The following is a 22007-nucleotide window of genomic DNA, read 5'->3' as shown; positions in this document are numbered from 1 at the left end:
CAGATCATTAGGGGAGCAGTTAGGTAATGAACTGAGCCATAATACCGGTGTAATGCTCCTAAACAAATGACTATTTCCGACAAAAAAAAATTAACTACCCTTTTTTTTCCTACTGTCTCAGCTGAATGCTTTGTTAATGAGAGAAAACAGATTTTGGCAAATTTAGCAGGGGCTAAGTATTTCTCTGGTAGTGGCTGTTCCACAACAGATGTTGCATCAATTAAAAGAGCAAACTTTGGGAACCTACTTCCCAATGAAAACTACTTAAAATTATGTTCTTAATGCATTCACAATGCTATGCGATTATACATTTTCTTTCCTAGTTTTATTATTATTTGCTGAATATATTATTTTAAATAAATCGTGTCTACTTGTTTGTTTTTTGGCTCTTCTAAGCTGAGGAGACAGTTGAGTGTGGTAGGTGTTTTCTGAGTTTTAAAGTTTTTAATCTTACTGCGTTCTCAGTCTGTGTAATCTTGCCTCCTGTTTTTCCCCTTTTTTGCTTTTCAGAGAAAATTGAAGGTACACATGTAAGTTTCCCTGCTTGGTGGTAGAGATGGTCTGAAAGCTAGATTAGTTAAGGCATCTCTAATTTAGAAACAATTAGAAAATTAAATGTGGGTTATAACAGCACATTTAGTGATAAAGACTAGTAATTTAGCTATTGCAATAGAGTTCCAAAGTGAATTATCATGTGCTGTGAAGGCTGTAAGCAAGTTGGTCCTGTGCAAGGTAACATACATGCATGACGATAACTGGGGTAAGGCATGGGGCTCCTTGGGTATTACTCATTGCCAGATGTGCCTTTTCTATTTATTATTCCCTACATATTTCTCTTCCCACCTAAGATACTCTGGAAAGAAAAATTCTCCTGCAGAAATATGTTTTGTTATATGGATTGAATTTGCAGGCTTTGGCTAAATTTCTGGTAATTTATTTGAATGTTACTGAAACAAAATAAGATAATAAACAGGTGCTATCATTCAAAACATTTCAGTTGGCCTAAAGATAGAGTCAATGCTGTTGCATGATTCTAAAAGAATTCATTTTTTAAAAAAGTTGTTTTCCATTGCAGATTTCAGCGACATAATTTTAGAACCTATTTTCTCAATTTACAGGGGTCCTTTTCCTTCTTTTTAAGCTGCTGGGCTGCTGTCATTTGCAGAATACATAACAATGGCAGTCATTAATTCACCAAATCAACTGTTTAATATAACTAAAAATGACTATAACCTGCTTTGTCAAGAGACCTCTGGCATATTATGAAAAGTGTGAAAATATTTTGAATTGAGCAAATGTGCCATATGTTCATCAGAAACCCTTTATGTCTGATCCATTGAGCCAAACATAAAACCTCTTTGATATTCTTTGTAAATAATTTCATCTTTGCTTCAGCTACTGCATTTTTATCTTCCACTAAAGCTAAATAGAACACCTTTAATTTCTATCATGAAAAGGCAATAAAGACATGGAGTATGCATGTTGCTGTGTGTAGAAAAATACTATAGAAAATACGATGCTTTATTTTTAAGCTGATTTATTGAAGGCTTTCCATGCTAAGCTTTATACAGTTGTCATTCTAAAGTATCTCTTCTTTTGCATTTATGGCTGGGCATCTAACTATTCTGCTTTATTTCTTGGCTTTTGTTCTGTATGCTTTTACACTTCATCCAGAGGAAGTTGAATGTGCTGGTCACAACAATGGAGCCCTTATAGGTGAGCCGTTGCTTACATAAGACTCTTTTCTTTCTCAGTTTTTTCCTGGATGAGCTACAAATTTGCAGGTAACAAATTGGCATTACTGCATGTTGTGAAATGGTTAGAATAAAAAAAAATGGCTCACTGGATTGGACACAAAGGATCAATCTATTAAAAATAATCTATTTTATTCATTTAAAAATAGGGAAATTATTGAAATAGTATCTTTAATTTGTGAAGTAAGTGACTTAATTTTTTAGAAGTATATATTACAGCATTTCAATTAAATTTGAAGTTAGTGTTGGACTGACTCATCCTTAACCTCCTGTTTCAGGAAATACTATCATTGGCAATTCCTTCCACATTATGATCAATACTGTGATTGTTTTTATACATATACTAGGAAGAGGTTACACTTGGACACAATATAAGAATAATTAAAAGCACAAAAGACATAAGTTTTTAAAATCAATGGACCCTGGGGGACCCCGATGTCACAGGGGGTCCACTAAGTCATGAAGAAATGTTACAATTTAAATCTTGAGTTAAGTCTTCGGGATCCATGGCCATGGTCCATGGCCCCAAAAGTTATTTAAAGGGCATCTGTGGTGAAGAAAGAATTGAGAACCACGGATGTAACAAAAATGTATAGAGAATTAGCCTGCATATTAGTAGCACCAATATATGAAGACTGTACAATACAATGGGACTTTTTTGTCATTGTTGCCCACCTATTTCATCAAGTATCATCCTCAGTGAATTGACAAAACAAAGCTTACTTTGTTTTATATGCCAGGCATACTCATGGTTAAATGCATCATACAATTAACGAGTGAGTTATATATAAATGCCTAAGGAACTGAAAATGTGCATCCCAAAGTATACTTCATTTTTTCCAAATAATGTATTAAAATCTCAAGTAGATTCCATAAGATGCCACAGCTTTATGCCTGTCTCTGTATTTTGTCAATGATGCAAGATGCAGTCAAACATCTGATAATAATATATTGGGTGAGTCTCTTACTTGTGAGATGACAGAAAGTCCATGATTCTCCCACCCTTTTTCTTTTTGAAATAACTTTCCAGATGGGGTAAAAAATGATCTGGAGAATATACTGAAGAAAGTGCTGTCCTTTTTGGTCATTTCTGCACCTTGTTTCATTTTAATTGCTGTATGTTTATTATGTGTTAGATCTGTTTTAGGCAAAATACAGGATCCCATTTGATCAGATGTGACAAAAGCAGATTGTGATAAACAAACTGTGGTTTTTAGTCAAAAAAAACCTATAATCATGGGTATCCAATGTATTGACTTGCCTAGGCCACATTGCATGAAGAGGAATTTTTTTTTTTATTCCATTTATATCCCGCCCTTCTCCGAAGACTCAGGGCGGCTTACAAGCTTGGGTAGCATATAAAAATATATAGTTAATGAATAGAAACATCACTAAAAATCAAATAGTAATATTGAAAGTTTACAGTCTTATGGGGCCACAATATTATCTGTCCAGGGCTACATGTGCTTGTGGGCTTCCCTGGTCCCTGTAATTGTTTGAAGATGTAGAGGTCTATGCACTTGTTCAGCTGTTTATCACTGTAAATCAAACTGTTTCAAAAGTAATGTATTCGAATAACTGTGTTGATATTTGTTTGCATCCTATCTTAATGATCCAATAGGAGTGTTGTACACAGTGACTAGTCCATATACCAATTCATTATATTTAGCCATACTTCATTGACTACAACACTGTTGGCTTGACAAGTAGAACATGTTAAGCAATATTGACTGACTGATTGACTGTCAGACTACAGTGGAAAAAATATTCCACATTTGCCAGTAAGGAAAAAAAAGGAATGTTTTGTTCTCTTCCTTTTTATAGTGTTTACAAGCTGAAGAGTCTATTTTAGAGGGCATAATGATCATCTAGGATAGTGTTTGGCTGAATGGATTATTTTGTAGGACACTGCAAAATAGAGAAAAAACGACTGCTTCTTCAGTGTATCTGATGTTAAGGTTCTATTGCATAGTAATTCCCATATATGGAAGAGTCGTTCTTCTATTTCAGGGGTTCCCAACAGGGGGTGCAAGACAGTATTCCAGGGGGTGTGAAAATTTGGGTTTTCAAAATTATAGCATATATGCATAATTCATTGCCGTTATTTTGAACTTTTGTAAGGGGTGCAAGGATATATCAGAAGCGTTCTAGGGGATACGGGGTATAGAAAAGGTTGGGAACCACTGGTCTATTAGGAGGGGGGAAAACCCTTCAATATGAAAATTTTCATAAGAGAAAGGTGGGCAGGTTTGTTTCCATGTGAATTCATTGATTTAATAGATATGTGCCAGTGGCTATATAGTCAGAGTTAGGTGTTAGAGATTGTTTTTTCTCCCATATAATATATATTTTCTTGCAAGCTGAGATACCTATAATGTTAACTCAATTTTTTTTATTATTAGACTCTCAATATTCAAAAAAATGATTTTTCACTTATTTAATACTATGTGTATATATTTGTGTATAAAGCTGTTATTTATGAATATTTGCATACATGTTACATTTTTGTGCATTTTTTAAAATGGTGATTGATGCATCATTGCCTCAATTAGGATAATATTTTTATAAGTAAAAATTATAAAGAATAAAACTTGTGTCCTATAGTTTGTTAGTAGATCAGCCTTCAAACCAAATATAAAGCAAAAAATAAAGTACATTATTGCACACATACTGTAATGAGGAACACAGATTTCTTTTATCGTCATGAAACTTAACATTCTTAGCATGAAATCTTAGAAGATAGTTTTTAAATTTTTAAATTTTTGTTTATTCTCAAATTTGAAAGCAAGTTTATTTATATATTTATTTCTGTGTGGGATTCAAATGTTTAAATTTAGCAGCTCTCCCATAATAAACTTTGCAATTTAGTAAGAGCTGAGCACGTTTAGTATATTGCTTTCGTGTGTTTGGGTACATTGTTTGTCATGGAAGGCCAAAATGTCAAGCGTGCAAACTGCTGTTGGTGATATATTATTTTGGGTTTCTATGCTCATGGGTGTGTGTGTGTGTGTGTGTGTGTGTGTGTGCATTTATGCACACTTCAAAGGCTTCTTGAGATCTAAGCTGCAAACCTAAATGGCATCCTTTCTGAAGCTGGAAAATGTTTAGTCTTGCTCCATATCTGTTCCTAGTGTCTGAATTATTCATAAAACATTTTTTAAAAACCTCTTTGGATGTATTGGCTGTGAAATGTTAGTTGAAAAGCAGACATAAACATTCTGTAAAACCTGTTGTGCTCTAGGCTGCAGGAGAAACGAGGGCCAAGGATGAGGTTTCTGCATATAGGAGCTGACTTTTCAGGGTCTTTCATTGACATTATGTGGGACAAAGCCTTTAGGGAAGAGTTTGCTTTTCCTCAGCTATGCACTTTAGAACTGGCAACGAGCCTAAACTTGCAGCAATAGCTGTACTTTCTGGAAAGTTGAGGCCAAATGAAAAAGAGAAGAATTTTCATGCTGGGACAGAGACTTATTGGATCAAATTGTAGCCATGTTCTTTTTTTTTTTTTTTGTTCTTTAAGTAAAATTGCTTTGCTGTTGAAATTTGGATGGGGTTGGCAAGAGTACCCTTGTTTCCCCCCTCAACAATGTCTCAGGAATTACAGTATATCATGAAGTAGCATCGTACCTAAGGCACTATGGAGAAATGCTACTTAAGTTACTTACCATTTTGGTGGTTTTGAAATTTATTTCCTCTGTTGGATTGATTGATCACATGCTATCAAGACAGAGTCTACTCTTAGAAACCACAGAGATAAAAATTTTTTAGGATAATCTGTTCCCAACCTGGCCCTTCAGATTTACTGCTGGTGTGCTCTTTACCACTATAGTAGGTTCCATCCACCTTGCTCCTTGGTCATCCTCTTCTTCTCTTTCTTTTCTCAACCTTACGGACTTGGTATCCATGGTCTTCCTCTCCGGCTTCTTCCTTGTTCAAGTTTTCTCTCATAGTGTCACAGGGAAAACCATTCCTTATACGTATGTGATCTTCTAGAAATTGTCCATCCTCCTACCCCAATTATATTGATTTCAGTTTATGTTTCATATTTTTGAAATGTCTAACCAGCCCTATCTAAATACATGCAGTATTTTTATTTCAGTTTTAAAACAAAATAAAATATATTTTTTCTTTCTTTCTTAGACTCTAGCATTACAGTATATAAAACAGTTTTGACTTTCTGTGCTTCCCCCAATTGAAGTTCTTTCATTTTTTTTATTTCCGTGTTCTCTGTAAGTGAACGATAAACTAATAATTTGTTTCTGTGTATAAAAGAGAAGTATTACTCTTAGAAAACAGTCGAGTAGAGGGAATATTAGACTATGTTCACTGATCCTTAATGATATTAGTTTCTCTGAAGAGTGATGTTCACTCTATTTATATAGAATAATAGATTGGTTCCCCCCCCACACACATACACAGATATCTTCCCCATTTTAATAATAAGCCTGACATCTTTACCAGATTTTATTTGTACATTTCCATCAGCTTAAATTTTCACTAATAAGTACTTTGTGAATTGAAGTTATACTGCATTGTTTTGGCAACAATAGATTGTGCAGGTGTTTTATTGATGAAATATGAAGCATGCCTACAACAATCAAGTACATAAATGTCTAAAAATCTTTGTGATTTCAGTGAATACAAGTCAAGCAAAGAAAGAAATGCACAAATAAATACTAAAATGTTGTAAGAGCCTCGCTGTATCTGTGGCTACTACTTTATATTGCTGCTATGATTTATTAAACTGCAGGCATTTTCTCATGGCTGATCAAATAGGAAATTATTTTATTTGAATTTCTCCAAAGTGAGGCCTACATACAGGTAGTCTTCATGTCACAATTGTAATTGGGACTGAAATTTCTCCCGTTAAGCAAGATGGTCATAAAGTCTGATGTCACATTACCACCCTGCTTAACTTGGAAATTCCAGGATTTCTGGTTGCTGTCATTAATCAAATCACTCTGGATCTTTAAGTGAGGACATCATGTGAGTGCCATTTCCAACCTCCTGCCCGTTTCTCCATCAACTTTGCTTGTAGGAAGCTGACAAAGAAAGTTGTAAATGCCAAGTATGTGATCATGGGGATGCTGCAACTTACATAAATAAGTCATGAATACCACTCACTTAGTGCCATAGTAAGTTGAGATGGTCACTGAACAAGTGTTATTCAACGAAGGCCATACCTTGGGGAGCATCTGCGGCCGGCGTCAACTTCCCTCCGCCCAGTACGCTCCCACAGAGAGGGCCTCCTTAGGGTGCCACCGGTCAAAGAATGCCGACTGGTGGCCCCCAGGGGGAGGGCGTTCTCTGTGGGCGCACCGGATTTATGGAACCATCTTCCGGTCGAGCTCCGGATGGCGCCTGATCTCCGCTCCTTCCGGCGCGATCTCAAAACCTACCTTTTTGAACAAGCTGGCCTGGCCTGATGCGATGGGGTTGGGTTTTATAAATCGCTCTTAACTTTTAATCTGTATTAATTTATAACGGGCATTGCTGTTTAATTACTTTTTAATTTTTGTATCTTGTTTTTTATTACGTATTGCCCTGTTCACCGCCCTGAGTCCTTCGGGAGAAGGGCGGCATACAAATTAAATTAATAAAATAAAATAAATAAATAAATAATCTCTATTTCTAAAAGCCATAAGTTTATTTGCATTTTCACTAGAGTTAAATCATTCATACTCCTTATAAACTCCACATATCACCTTGAAAGTTGCACCTGTGCAGATCAGTTCTACAACAGCTGGTCCTTAACATCCTTCATCTAACATGAAAACGCAAGAGCTTCATTCACTAACTCCCTAAATTCAGCCCAACTGTCAAAACCTAGTTTTTTCCACAACACTGTTCAACACTGAAAAGTGTTTGCGGTTTGCCTACTACAGATTTTTTCCCCCCTCTCATTTCCTTTTTCTTCTGGATTTCTTTTCAGCGTTTTGTCCTTTCCCAGGTTTCTTTTGGAACTACTTGCTTTTGAGCTACTTTTTAAAAATGCTGCAGCTTTTCCTCTTCACAAATAGTTTCTAGGCCAAAATTTCATGCCACCATCATGGATTCACGTTTCCTTAGAAAGGCAGCCTGTGAAACAGTCAATTAGGATAAGAACTTCCAGTTCTTTATTATTCTAAACTTTACTCAAGCCCCTCTTACCCCAATATCTCATGAAGCTCATAATATTGAAACCATCAAAATTTAAATGACTTCTAGGATCTCTCTCAGCAATGTCATTATTGGTCACCCAGAGAAGCACCCATTCAAAATACAATTGATACTTAGCACTACAATACTATGGCTGTTCCGTCTTTACAAAATTTCATCTCATTTAGGATTTCCTTGGGTTCATAATGCTTCTGATAACGTGTTGACAGTATCTAAACCACCTCCTGGTGTAATCTGCTCAGCAATATCTATGCCACGTGATTCCTTATCAGATATAATTATCATCATATGAAATAACAATGAATCCCAGTTGGAGAGTAAATGATCTGTATATCTGAAGTTTGCAGACTTCTACTTTTAAAGGAATATACAGGTAGACCTTGCTTGATTACTTGCTTCTTTAGCAACCATTCAAAGTTAGAGCAACACTGAAAAAATAATTTTATGACTAGTCCTCGCATTTACAACTGTCAGTGTCTCCATACCCACATGATCAAGAGTTGATCACTTTGCAACCAATGGTGGTTTAGGACAGTCATAGCATCCTATGGTCATGTGATCTCCAGTTGTACAGTTCAGAAAAAAATTGGATCATTCACACACACAGCCCAACTCATTGCACCAAACAGTTATTGTAGGGAAAATAGGAGAAGGAAGGAGTATTACGTGTGTTCAACATATTGAATTGTATATGGAAAAAAGGAAAATAGCCCCAAAAATGTTTTTTGTACATTATTTATATTGACTATTCTAACTTTTTACTCCTTTTAATTTCAAAACTATATTACATGGTAATTTCCTTAATTGTTCTTTATGTCATTTTAATGAATACATTATGATTTTGTTGTTAAAAACCTGCTTATTGTGACTGAAAAGATTGCATTATTTCTAATGGAACTACACTATGACATTATTAATCCCTGTCTATAAATATACCGTATGTCACTTTGAACCAGGATGGATATCAACTATATGAATTTTGCTGGATCTAGTAGGCATATACCGTATATATATAGAGAGAGATGGTCAACCTATTGTATGCATTCTATAGTTACTTAGTACACTTCTGAGTATCTTAGTGAGGGTGGAGAGTTTTTAAGCAAATAGTGCAGATTTGAAAGACAAAGTATGTTCTTGGTTTGAGTGGAGATATGCCTCTTATGTGAAACTGAACAAAATTTAGACAATGTCTCTTTTTTAAATCAATAATATTTATAGAATAAGAGCCTCAAGAAAAAAATAACTGAGTAATCCAAATGAACTTCAGTGTCTTTAAAGAATTTTCTTGTCAACAGATTTTTTTTTAAAAAAAAAACATTTATTTCAGTGTCCTAATGTATGACTATATGAGAAAAATAATGTATGATATTTGGAGGAATAGAAGCATTTTGTACTATAATCTGTATATACTTATATATAAAAATAATGGTGAAAATATTGATAGCAAAAGTAATAAGTATTTTGCTTGGAAGAACATTTGTTATAGTTTATTGGCTAATAACATTTATATTTGCTTTTTAAAAAATGTAACCACAGCTGGCTTTAGGAGAAGTTTTCGCCTAAGCAGAAAGGATAAAAAAACAAACAAGACAATGTATGAATGCAAGAAGAGTGATCAGTATGACACAGCAGATGTCCCTACCTATGAAGAAGTAGCAAAATATAGGCGGCAGCCTAATGAAAAATATAGACTTGTTGTCTTAGTCGGTAAGTTTTAACTCCTAAGTTAAGAGGTTAAGTTAAATGATGGAACTTGAGCTGCATTGCTTTTAGTATTATTACAGTTGTTTTTCATTACCATGCCTGTTTTGTGTTTTTAAATTTACAAAAAATTCAAATCTTGACCAAAACTGTTACATATGGATGTCAGAAATTTCAGAAATTTCAACCTTGATTCATCTGTTATAATTTCCTGCTTTTGAAAAAAATTAATAATATAATCAAATAATGCAGTAAATTAACAAGCCAAGGTAACTGCTTGTTCTGTTCTTAAGGCTTTAAGAGGCATTTGAATATTAGAATTTTCACAGAAAGGATGTTCCATGGTTATAGTTGCCAATATTTAAGGTCCTGCTTTATATTAAGCATTTCACCATTTGATAATTAGCATTTTCAAGTTTCCAAGCTTTTCAGCAACATGTACCTTTTTCATTAGAGTCTATATGTATAGCTTATACAAAAGGAAAGTGCTGGATTTCTGCCTAAGAATTCTGAATTCTGTTACCCTAAGACAATAGTTTCAAAACCCCTAAAGAATTTCTCTGCTTTTCCTTTCCCAAGTCATCTTGTTGCTATATGCTTACTTACTGTTGGTCATTTTCACCCTTCCCAGAACAGATCAGCGCACCCATTTTTTTCTTGGAACACAATAGTACATGACATCGTCATTCAATCTTTCAACTGATCACAAATACATTCTCTGCCCAGATTTTCAGAATTGCTTTTTTCCCATCATACATGTTATTACAAGCCCTTCCAGGTAGATGGTCTACAGCACTTCTTTCTATTCAGTTCCAATTAGCTACAGCACCTGGCTCCCATCTCATGTGGTTGGTGGCTCCTATTCCCATGCAGCCATTTCACCCTGAGCTGTTACTCTGCATGTTCTTCACTGGTTAACCATCATCTCTCCACCACCACCACCACCTACTACTACTACTACTCATTTTCATTATCATCTGGTGGTTGATGCAATGATTACATTATAATGAACCTTCTCCCATGTTTTTCAACTTCCTCTTCTTGCATCTCCTATTTCCCAGTGGGCAAATTCCTTTCAATTTCTGATCCTGCTGGGTAAATCATTTCCCCTTTGTTTTTGAAGACTGTAAAGCTTCCCACCTACCCAAATCTTTTTAAGTTGCAGCATTGTCATATTGGAATAAAACTACAAAGCTTCATTGAATCTGCTTCCATAAAACTGAAACATCAGTTCTTTCCTTCCTAGACGTTTATGTAATCCCACAGTAGGAACATAGAAGTAAAGAACACCCTCCTTGCCTGGAATACTATTGTATCGGGCAACAGTGATATATTAATGATGTGCATTTGTTGTATTGTAAGCTAGAGTCATATAAAAATAGCTAGAGTCATATAAAAATGAGATAGGCTAAGATATAAAATGGATGGATGGAAAAGAAAGAGTGTGATAATGTTGAAGAAAAAGAGTCTATGGATGCAAACCTTTGGGAAAGCAAAGGAAAAGCATGTCATTTAGTGAAGTGGAAACATTCCTAAAAGGAAAAGGGCAGACACTGGAAGACCCATTCAAATATGGTCAAGACAAACTTGTCTTTATTCTATAGATGGGAAGGGTAAAAAGCTATTGCGTGATCACTCAGGGCCTGTGGTCCCCTTAATCTGAGCATCAACCCATTACAGTCCAGACTGGAATTTCAAGATGGTTTCAGGAACATCTAGTAACTTAAGCTACAATATGGAATTGCTTCTACTGTCTTAATTTGTTACTGTTCTCTAAATGGGCCATTTGGCCATGTTATGTAGGATTCCCAAATCCCCCCAAAACTAAAATAAAAATGGCATTGAACAGCTTTTGTAGTAGCTTTTATAACTATCATTAGTTATTCTTTCCTTAGAGCTTTAGAATGTCATGTTCCTATCCTTTCTGTGAGTCAAGAGTAAACTGCTAGGACTTCGTTATGTGCCACTAATAATACTCTAATCTTGCATAAATTCTGAAGCTCAAGAATGGTACCTTATAATAAACAACACATTCATACACTAAGGCACTATGAATTTGAAGTTTCTCTAGATACCAGGTCAATCTTTACTGTGGTTTAAAATTATGTAAATTTCTCTGTCATAATTATTGGAGACTATTAGTTGCCTGTATAGGTAGAGGCTGTGTCCTTTTGTGCTTGCTATTGCCATATTCTCCTTATAGCTAAAACCATTAATTAACTGAGCTATGTATTTGTGCTCCAGAACATGACTTCTTCAGGATTCTAATCAATTACAAAGTGAAGTAGAGTTAGTATTTTCACACTAATAACTTTTCTTTAAGATGTTTTCTTAATCTAATTCAAAATCCAACATTTTCAACTTTCCTAGTATGTGTTGCATTACATTTTTGCTGGCCAATGCTTCATTAGTAGAATTTTTCCATTTAAAAATTGCAAACCAGAAGAATATGACCCTAGTGCTGCTGTTTTTATAAAACTTATGTCCAAGGGGACATTTAAAATCAGTGTGTAAAAAGAGCATTCCCATTTTCTAGTGCACAAATTCAGGCACCTACCACTGTGAGCAAGAAATTGTGGGTTCTACACAGTAAGTAATAATATGGTTGAGTTGCTTTTACACCTATATCAACAGAACCCTGTGAAAAGTGTGATAAGTAGACTTTTTGTAACAAATCACATATGCTAGCTTTAAGAAATATCTAGAAATTTTATTTTATTTTGGAAATAATAAATCAAGTGAAGAAAGTGTGCGTTTACAGTAACAAAAGTAGTTCACCAATTTATTGCAGTCCTCAGTCATTTTGATTTTTTTTTCTCTTGGTATTAGAAACAGCATAAGTCTGGCCAAAATCATAAAATTGTCTTAGGTAAAATGTGGAAAAACTGGCAGTATTAATTGAAGCATAATACAGATTATCAGATTTTTAAAAGCTTTATGTGAGTTAGTAGTCGCATCCAATATAACGTGTGAAATACGTTTAATATTATTATCAGGGAACAGAAAGTCAGTTAATTAATTTTTTCACATAGTTTGAGGTAAAACTGGATTAAAATTTTTGATGGAATTTGTTTAAAAAATATTGCCTAGTTGTTTTAAATTAAATTTAGTATCATAGCCAAGCATAACTTTTTATAACATGATTTCAACCTTATTTGGCCCTGTTTATCTCATTTTTTTTTTAATTGAAAAGTTTTAACATACAATTTTCCTTTAAAAATCCCCCCTTCCCCCTCCCTCCTCCCCCCTACCTCCCCCCCTCCCCCCCTCCCCCCCGACTTCCCAGAGCTAAATACAAGGTATATATATAAAAAGCAATCATAAACAATCATATACTAACAACTATAAACTCTAAAATCCATCACTCTCTAGCTTATATAGGATAAAACAAGCCTTAGTAATATTAAATATGTATAAAAAGAAACTAAAATAAGAAAAGAAAAAAAACGAAAGAAGACTTATTCAAATGCTACATAAAACTTCTTAACCCTATACTTGTTCTGGATAAACTCAATCCATTTTCTCCATTCCATAATATAGCGTTCTTGCGAATGATCTTTCAAATAGGCCGAAATCTTCGCCATCTCTGCCAGGTCGGAAACCTTTAAAGTCCACTCTTCTATGGTCGGCAGTTCCTCTTTCTTCCAATATTGGCCTATCAAAAGTCTTGCTGCCGTAATTAAGTTCAACATCAACTTGGTGTCCACAACTGTAGCGTCTGCAATTATTCCCAACAAAAAAAGTTGCGGACAAAACTTTATCCTCTGTTTAAAAATCTTCTGCATATTCCACCAGACTTTTATCCAAAAAGCCTTAACCTTCTTACATGTCCACCATATGTGAAAATATGTTGCATCTTCATCACCGCACCTCCAACATTTAGGCTGATAATTCGGATACATACTTGCAAGCTTTTTAGGATCTAAATGCCATCTATAAAACATTTTGTAAAAGTTCTCTCTTAGATTTTGAGCTTGAGTAAATTTTACGTTCCTCACCCAAATCTTTTCCCACGTGTCCATTGTGATAACTTCCTGGATATTTTGGGCCCATTTTATCATACAATCCTTAACAAGCTCTGTTTCTGAGTCAATCTCTATCAATGCAAGATATATCCGTTTGATATGTGCTGGTCCCTGATTTCTAACTTGCTTTATCAAATTTTCATCAGTCATTGTAAAACCATTTTTCTGGTCTTCTTTCCACCTGGCCCGTAGCTGAGTATATTGAAACCAGTTTTGAACAACCTTCTCTTCTCGCAAGAGGCTATATGACTTCAAACACCAGACATTTCTTTCCAAACTTAGGATCTCCTTGTACGTAGTCACATCATGTTTGAAACCAGCATGTATATTTTCTATTGCGTGTTTTGGAATTGCCCACAGTGGTATCTTGCAATCTAACTTATGTCTATACTTCTTCCAAACTCTCAACAATGCCTGTCTTAAAATATGCACTCTAAACACATTGTCTACCTTCTTGTCATACAACAAATATGCATGCCAGCCAAACAACAAGTCATGGCCCTCAAGATTTAATAATCTCTCTTGTGTCAAATTAATCCAATCACTTATTCCTACTAATGCAGCAGCTTCATAATATAGTTTAAAATTGGGCATTTTAAGACCACCTCTCTCACGAGTATCCTGCATAATCTTAAGTTTAACTCTGGCCAAAATCATAAAATTGTCTTAGGTAAAATGTGGAAAAACTGGCAGTATTAATTGAAGCATAATACAGATTATCAGATTTTTAAAAGCTTTATGTGAGTTAGTAGTCGCATCCAATATAACGTGTGAAATACGTTTAATATTATTATCAGGGAACAGAAAGTCAGTTAATTAATTTTTTCACATAGTTTGAGGTAAAACTGGATTAAAATTTTTGATGGAATTTGTTTAAAAAATATTGCCTAGTTGTTTTAAATTAAATTTAGTATCATAGCCAAGCATAACTTTTTATAACATGATTTCCACCTTATTTGGCCCTGTTTATCTCATTTTTAAAATAAGCCTGAGTAGTCTTATTGATTTCACTCTTGGTCTTCAGAAGCCTCATGATTGCTTTTTTGTACGGTTTCTGTCCGAAGTTACAACAGTATTGAAAAAATAGCATTTTTCACACATCCCCATGGTCACATGATCAGAAATCGGATGCTTGGCAACGCTCATATTTATGATGCTACATAATACATAATGATGCTACATATATACCTTTTGTGACCTTCTGACAAGCAAAGTCAGTGGGGGAGCCAGATTCACTTAACAACCATGTTATTAATTTAACAACTGCAGTGGTTTACTTAACAAATGTAACAAGAAAGGTTGTAAAACGGAGCAAAAATCACTTAACAATTATCTTGCTAAGCAACAGAAATTTTGCACTCAATTGTGGTTGAGTAAGTTGAAGATTACCTGTATACTATTCTGTCTTGGTTCTTGAAAAGCTGACTAGTGCAACTTCTGTTTTTTTGGATTACAACCCCCTCGTTCTTCATTCCTGTGGGGATAGTAATAGCAGTGGAGAAAGGCCTCCATGTCTTTTCTGTTTTTATTTCCTTTTAGAGGTGTATTTCAATCTATTGAGGTGGAGTGGGATGAAAAAAGGTACATTGTTCTTTCTGTTTTATCATTCTTCCAATACATAATTCAGCTTTTAAGTAGTGATATGTACAGTAGTGACCAAAATTGTGGAAAACTTTTGGAAAAAGTGTACAGTAGAAATGCCACCTTTGGTTAAGTTTCCACCAATTTTTCTTCTAATTTCTTTATAACTGTAGCCTTGTTCACTTAATAATACTATTTTACATTGCTTTCTGGGCAACCAGTCAATTCTTTGCACCATTACTTTAATTTTATTACATTTTATAAGCTCACTAAATGAAAAGGAAAAAAAACCAACCAACTTGGTAGCGATCACATAACACACTGAAAAATGTCCTCCTCTCAATTTCAATACATGACGTCAATAACTGAATCCTACTCTGATCTGATTGGTTCATTGCCAAAATGAGATGACACCTGATTGGCTCTCTAAACACTCATGCTCATTGGCTACAATCAGATGAAGGAAAGCTACCTGATATCAACCTAAGCAAGTTGTGCTTCCTTTTCCTGGTTATTTCACTATAACTTTTCATAGAAAACAGTTGAGGTAATTGAACAAACTATGTTGCATTACATTCTTGATTAAATTATCTTTCCATTGATATATAATTTTATGGTACTACTCCAAAATAAAGTGGAGTTATTAGCCATCAGACCTCAAAAATACACTTTTCCCAAAAGGTTTCCACAATTTTGGCCACTACTGTAGAATGTAGATGGTTTTGAATTTTTGAAATACCCTATTGTTGCATATGAAATAGACTGTTTCAGAAGTATTTTTGGCTTGAGACTCTGAAACATATGGATGTTTGGGAGTTTTAAAATAGTTGAAACAGCCTATTTTGCACTTAAAATAGTTGTGTCATCCTCAGAACAAAGTTAAAACACCACACATACTTATATCCCATTCCCTGCCAGGGAATGCTTGCTTGCTTGCTTGTTTAGTTGCTTTGGCTGATGACCCCGACATAGGCTTCGGTCATGTCTGGCTGGTGATTTTATTATATCAGGAACATAACATCCTGATATATGGAGTAGTATGGGTCTAAGACAATTTGCTACAGCCAACTCACTGTGGGACAACTCGTCCTGGCCAGTTCATCACAGGACAATTTGCTATGGGACAAACTCAATATGATAAATGTTGTCCGCCCAAAAATGTTGTCCAAAACAGCTTGCATTCAGTTATCCTGTGTGAAATTGTCCCATGACGAATTGGCCATGGCGAGTTGTCCCGTGGCAAATTGGCCATGGCAAGATGGCCATGGCAGGTTGGCCACAATGAGTTGCCCCATTCCAGAGTGGTACTGCGACTAATGGAGTAGAACTGCCTCACCTATTACCATTAGGTCATTTCTCATGATGTTCCAAATAAAACTTTCTTCTGTTAGTTGAGTCTGCAAACACATCCATATTCTAATTGTTTAGGTGCTTGCAGGTTTAGGTAATTTTTTATTTTGATAGTGCACATACCACGCAAGCTTACTTATTCCCAGTGAATCAATTTTAGAAATAAAATGTTAGATACTTGAGCAAAAAGCAAGTGGCACTGAAAGAAGGAATTCTCCCATGAATAGAGGATCTCTTCCATAGATATAACAATCCTTCTGCTTATATAATCAAAAGTTGGAATCCAAGCTAAAATGTTTACTGAATTCCTTTTGAGATATTTGCCTAACCTCCAAATAAAATGTGTTATCTGACTGAGCGATTAATGACAGTCAACAAAACAACATAATTATCAAATATTCACTGATTGTCCTAAAACATTCTTGGCAAAACTGTGGATAGGTAGAAATCAAGATATGGTTTTTTTTTGTGGAGAACTTCAGCAGCAGATGTATAGTTGATTTTTTTCTTAACACAAATATATTTATATTTCATTCTTTAAATATAACAGTAACTACTGAATAACCTGAAAAATAGATAATCAGTTCCATGCAATTATTTTCTATCAGGTAGAAAAGTAATAGTATGTGGCACCATTTCGCAGAAGCACCCACAGTATACACATAACAATTTGACTTTTTGGGGAGAAAATTTCAGATTTCTTAAGAATTTAAGATAAATTTAAGAGGAATATTTGTCTTCATTTATATGTTTTATATGTCATTTTGAAACCAGGGTGTACATTTCCTGTATATTAGCAACGTCCTATAACAAACCACAAGTAAAGTAAGAATTCATTATCTTGTCATTAATTCTTGGCTGATTTGTTTAATTGTATAAGGTATCTTCTGTTTGTAAAAAGGTAAAGGTTCCCCCGCACATGCGTGCTAGTCGTTTCCAACTCTAGGGGCCGGTGCTCATCTTCGTTTCAAAGCCGAAGAGCCAGCGCTTATCCGAGGACATCTCCGTGGTCATGTGGCCAGCATGACTAGACGCCAAAGGCGCACGGAATGCTGTTACCTTCCCACCGTAGTGGTCCCTATTTTTCTACTTGCATTTTTATGTGCTTTCGAACTGCTGGTTTGGCAAAAGCTGGGACAAGTAACAGGAGCTCACTCTGTTACGTGGCACTTCGGATTCGACTCACCAAACTGCCAACCTTCTGATCGACAAGCTCAGCGTCCTAACCCACTGAGCCACCACGTCCTTCTTCTGTTTGTACTTTTGGCCTAATCTTTGGCCATCTAGGAGGAGGGCAGCTTCTCCCTAGAATCCAGGTACAAATAGAGGGGCAGGTGACAGTGGAGAAAAAAGTGGCAATTGCCTCTTTTCCTTTATACCGGTGGCTGGCTGGGGAATTCTAGGAATTGAAGTCCACCCATCTTCAAGTTGCCAAGGTTGAGAAACACTGCTTTATACATTGGAATGTTGCTCCAAATAAAGAAGAGAAAAATACAGCAGGAACTAAAGCAAAGTTGGAGAGAGGAAAAGCATGAAATACTAATCCTATCTTATATGTCAGTGTGCTTGAGGGCACCGTGAATATCTTGTTGGGATCCATAGGGCTCTACAGCTAGCAGTAGTTGAAATGTATCATCTTTAGACTTTTATAATACATTTAAACTTGTTAGTATTCCTCAGTAATGTGCTTCCTGTGTTAATCTTGCCTAAATTATAAGTAACTCTTGTAAAATTTGGAGTTTTGTTTGAAAGTATATATTTAATCTCTGAGTATTTTCATCTAAGCCCAAAAAGTAGATGAACTAAATGCATTCCTGAATAGCACACAACTTTTATTGAGGAAAACCAAAGATTTCTGAAACAGCTTTTTTTTTCTCCCCAAGAAGATGTAATCAAAGATTTCTGAAATGGCTTTTTTTTTCCTCCCCAAGAAGATGTAATCACACATTGCTATTTTAAGCCAAAGTATGGTACATATTAAATATACTGAGAAAAAAGGAAGGATATAACATCATGAATTTTGAGATTAGTACCAGCTTAATCTTTATATTCCATCAACATTCTTTTTTAACATTAGCCAATTGACCATTCAAGGTTGTGTATCTTTGGCAGAATAAATGACAGGCTATTGATTTCAGAGATAGTATAAAGCCAAAGTTTGGGAAACCCATACATAGACTTTGGAAATCCAATCCGCCTAGTGAATACTGAAGACACTGGAGTTGTTCCAATAAAACACTTGAGTAACATTTTGGATTTTTAAACAGAACTACTGTATTATGTTATAATATTAATAATCAGAACAATTAACAGGAACACATTTAAACTTTCAGGTCCTGTTGGTGTAGGACTGAATGAACTAAAACGGAAATTGTTAATCAGTGACACTCACCATTATGGTGTAACAGTTCCACGTAAGTGAAAAAGTCTGCTCTATAAATTCCTAATGTATGATTCAGCTTCCTTTTAATTAGCATAAATATAATCTGTTTGGAGTTGAATAGGAATAAGGATTATCTGAATTAAGTTTTTTTAAAGTGTGTTCCACTTCATGAGGAACGTAAATGGCTCTAGTTCTCCATTATTGCATGGTGGAAACAAACAGACAAAGGGTTTTTTTATGCCGAGGAAACAAACATGGTCCTTGTATTCTTGTTTTGCCAGCCTACAACTATGGAAATCACTAGAAAGGGAATTTGGCATCAGAGTTACAGTAGTCAGATATAATGGGATTATTGCTCTTTGATATAGAAGGTGCAAGAGAGCAAGAAGAGGATATGTGCCAACCAAAACCAGTTCCAGATTAATATTTGAGAAGAGAGGATAGATTTCTTAAATTCTCAAATGAATTTCTAAAGTTGAATTCCATCTACTTGAATTTCAACAGTTTGTTGGTAATTAAAACCAGTAGAATAGAACTGTTCATTTTCATTTATTTCCAAAATGGTTTTTAATGCTTCTTTCAATAAAACCAGACACAACAAGACCTCGAAGGAGCCAAGAAAGTGATGGTGTTGAATACACTTTTATTTCCAAGCACTTGTTCGAGACAGATATACAGAATAACAAGTATGTGGGAAGCACGAAATTCATGTCTGTGTGTGTGTGCGCGCGCGCCATTTTGCATTGCTAATGTGAGAATGTTTCTTCATCTCAGCGTTCTGCCAAATGCCAGAGCTAACTTGAATGAGAATTCTTGGATGACAAAAGCATAGTTTAATTTCAGTTTCTAGCATAAACCATACTGTATGTTCAGTGGGCAACTTGAACATTACCTGCCATCATTTGAAATTAAGTTTTGTCTAAAGACAAACCCAAGATGAATCTATCAGAAGTTTCAGTCTCTGTATTTAAAGGATATTTTGAAAATAGAAAAGAATTAATCATACTTGTTTTGTGCCCAGCATATATACTGTGAAGATTTACACTAATGGTTCTAGCATTGCTCAAGGTTCGAAAGCTAAACAAACAAAGTTTTGAAATAATTTGAATTTGAAATAAGATATTTTATAGTAATTATGATATTCAATTTTTAAATATCTGGATTTCTTTAAAAAATGTTATTTGGCACTTGATTCACAAGGCTGACTTTGTCAATAGATACAGTAAAGACATCAGGAGGCTTTTTAAAAAAAGATATATGGAAATAAGATTTGTAAAAGAAATATAAAATATTATTTTTATTTCAGATTTATTGAATATGGGGAATATAAAAATAATTACTATGGTACCAGCATTGACTCAGTTAGAGCTGTTCTGGCAAAAAATAAAGTTTGTTTGTTAGATGTGCAACCTCACGTAAGTATTAAATTTTCCTACCATTAAGGTAATATGTCTTTCACTCTCTATTAACTATTCCAGGGAGAAATTACTAGTGAAAGTAGAATTACTAGTGGAAGAGAATTAGTGTAACATCCTAGCAATAGAACTAGAATTGTTAACAGAATGAAAATGTGGAACTGAATATTAAAATGTACTCTGTTTAGCCTAAAATCTTGTTCAGAATTATATCACTCCTTATTCACATTTTCATGTTAAAGATACTACAGCCAATAATGACTAGCATTTCAGCAAATTCTGCAAAAAATTGTTTGAATGAAACAGTGTATGTTATGCTAAACAATTAAAATGCTACATAAATTGTATCTAATAACAGTATCTGTTATTAGGGACGAATGCCACAGAGAAACTAGAGATGACTTATGTTGTTTCAGAGTAAATAATTTTTAAAATAAACATGTTCTTCTTAATATTTTCAACTCTCCAGACAGTGAAGCATCTAAGGACTTTGGAATTCAAACCATTTGTGATATTTATAAAACCTCCATCAATTGAGCGTTTAAGAGAAACACGAAAAAATGCCAAAATAATTTCAAGCAAGGATGAAAAAGATGCTGCCAAGCCTTTTCAAGTGAGTATATTTTGCTTTCCTAGAAATATAGAAATAAATCTTAATTTTTGTACCCTTAAGATTTGGTTATCTTCAAATAGTCCATTTCAGGCACGATCACCCAATACTGATTTTTTTTCCAAATTAAGTGCATTCTTTAAGATGTCTGTCTTAATTTTATACGGTTATATTCAATTATTTCCAAAAACACTGGCATAAACATTGAACTGTAAAAAGAGATCTAGGAATCTAAAAAGAACTACTATTCGGATTCTTTTCAAAATTCCTATTGAACCTCTTGCTTACAGCAGACCTAATTTTAGGTAATATGCATCTCAAGGCATCACTCATATAAAGTTTAAAAACATTTTTTCTATTTCTGTTTCTAGCACACAGGCATTTTATAATTATCTATTATAAGTCTTCGGAGAAGGGCGGGATATAAATGGAATTAAAATAAAATAAATAAAATAAATAATGTCTTACATGTATCAGAATGCGGATTGTTTGGAAGTTGGGTAGAATAAAGTTTCAAAATAAATTTAATTTGAGATAACATTTTGTGTTAATTACAATAATTATTACAATTATTAATTAATTGTAATTTTAATGAACTATTAGATAATGTTAAACTTCCATCCTAAATCACATAGCAGTACTGAATGATACAGTGAGAAGGGAACATTGATTCACCATCTAAGGCTACTGAAAACTAAATATTGGGCTATTTACAGCAGGGGCAGTATATAGGGCATGCCTTATACAGGTATCCTCGACTTACAACAGTTCATTTAGTGACTGTTCTAAGATACACCAGCACTGAAAAAAGTGACTGATGACCATTTTTCACACTTAAACCATTCAGATGGTCAAAATTCAGAGGCTTGGCAACTGGCTCATATTTATCATGGTTGCAGAATCCCGGAGTCATAAGCAAACCCAATGGGGAAGCCTGGTTTACTTAAAAATTCTGTAATTAACTTAACAATTGCAGTGATTCACTTAACAACTGTGGCAATAAAGGTCGTAAAATGGGTCAAAACTCAC

The 22007-nt window shown here is 34.7% G+C and overlaps 1 protein-coding gene across 3 annotated transcripts in view; it reads left to right on the top strand.

Moving 5' to 3' along the window:
* MPP7 (MAGUK p55 scaffold protein 7) overlaps positions 1-22007 on the top strand; it is a 96654-nt gene that overhangs the window by 69357 nt on the left and 5290 nt on the right. For all 3 annotated transcript variants that reach the window (XM_083379425.1, XM_083379426.1, XM_083379424.1), the window contains 5 exons: positions 9450-9620; positions 18904-18984; positions 19546-19639; positions 20260-20368; positions 20838-20981. In XM_083379425.1, the coding sequence (XP_083235551.1) occupies positions 9450-9620; positions 18904-18984; positions 19546-19639; positions 20260-20368; positions 20838-20981 (599 nt within the window). The remainder of the gene's footprint in view (positions 1-9449; positions 9621-18903; positions 18985-19545; positions 19640-20259; positions 20369-20837; positions 20982-22007) is intronic.

This window comes from Vipera ursinii, assembly GCF_947247035.1.
Source record: "Vipera ursinii genome assembly, chromosome: Z".
Lineage (NCBI taxonomy): Eukaryota > Metazoa > Chordata > Lepidosauria > Squamata > Viperidae > Vipera > Vipera ursinii.
Note: the sequence above shows the minus strand (reverse complement) of the source record. Positions and strands in the feature narration are given on the sequence as shown.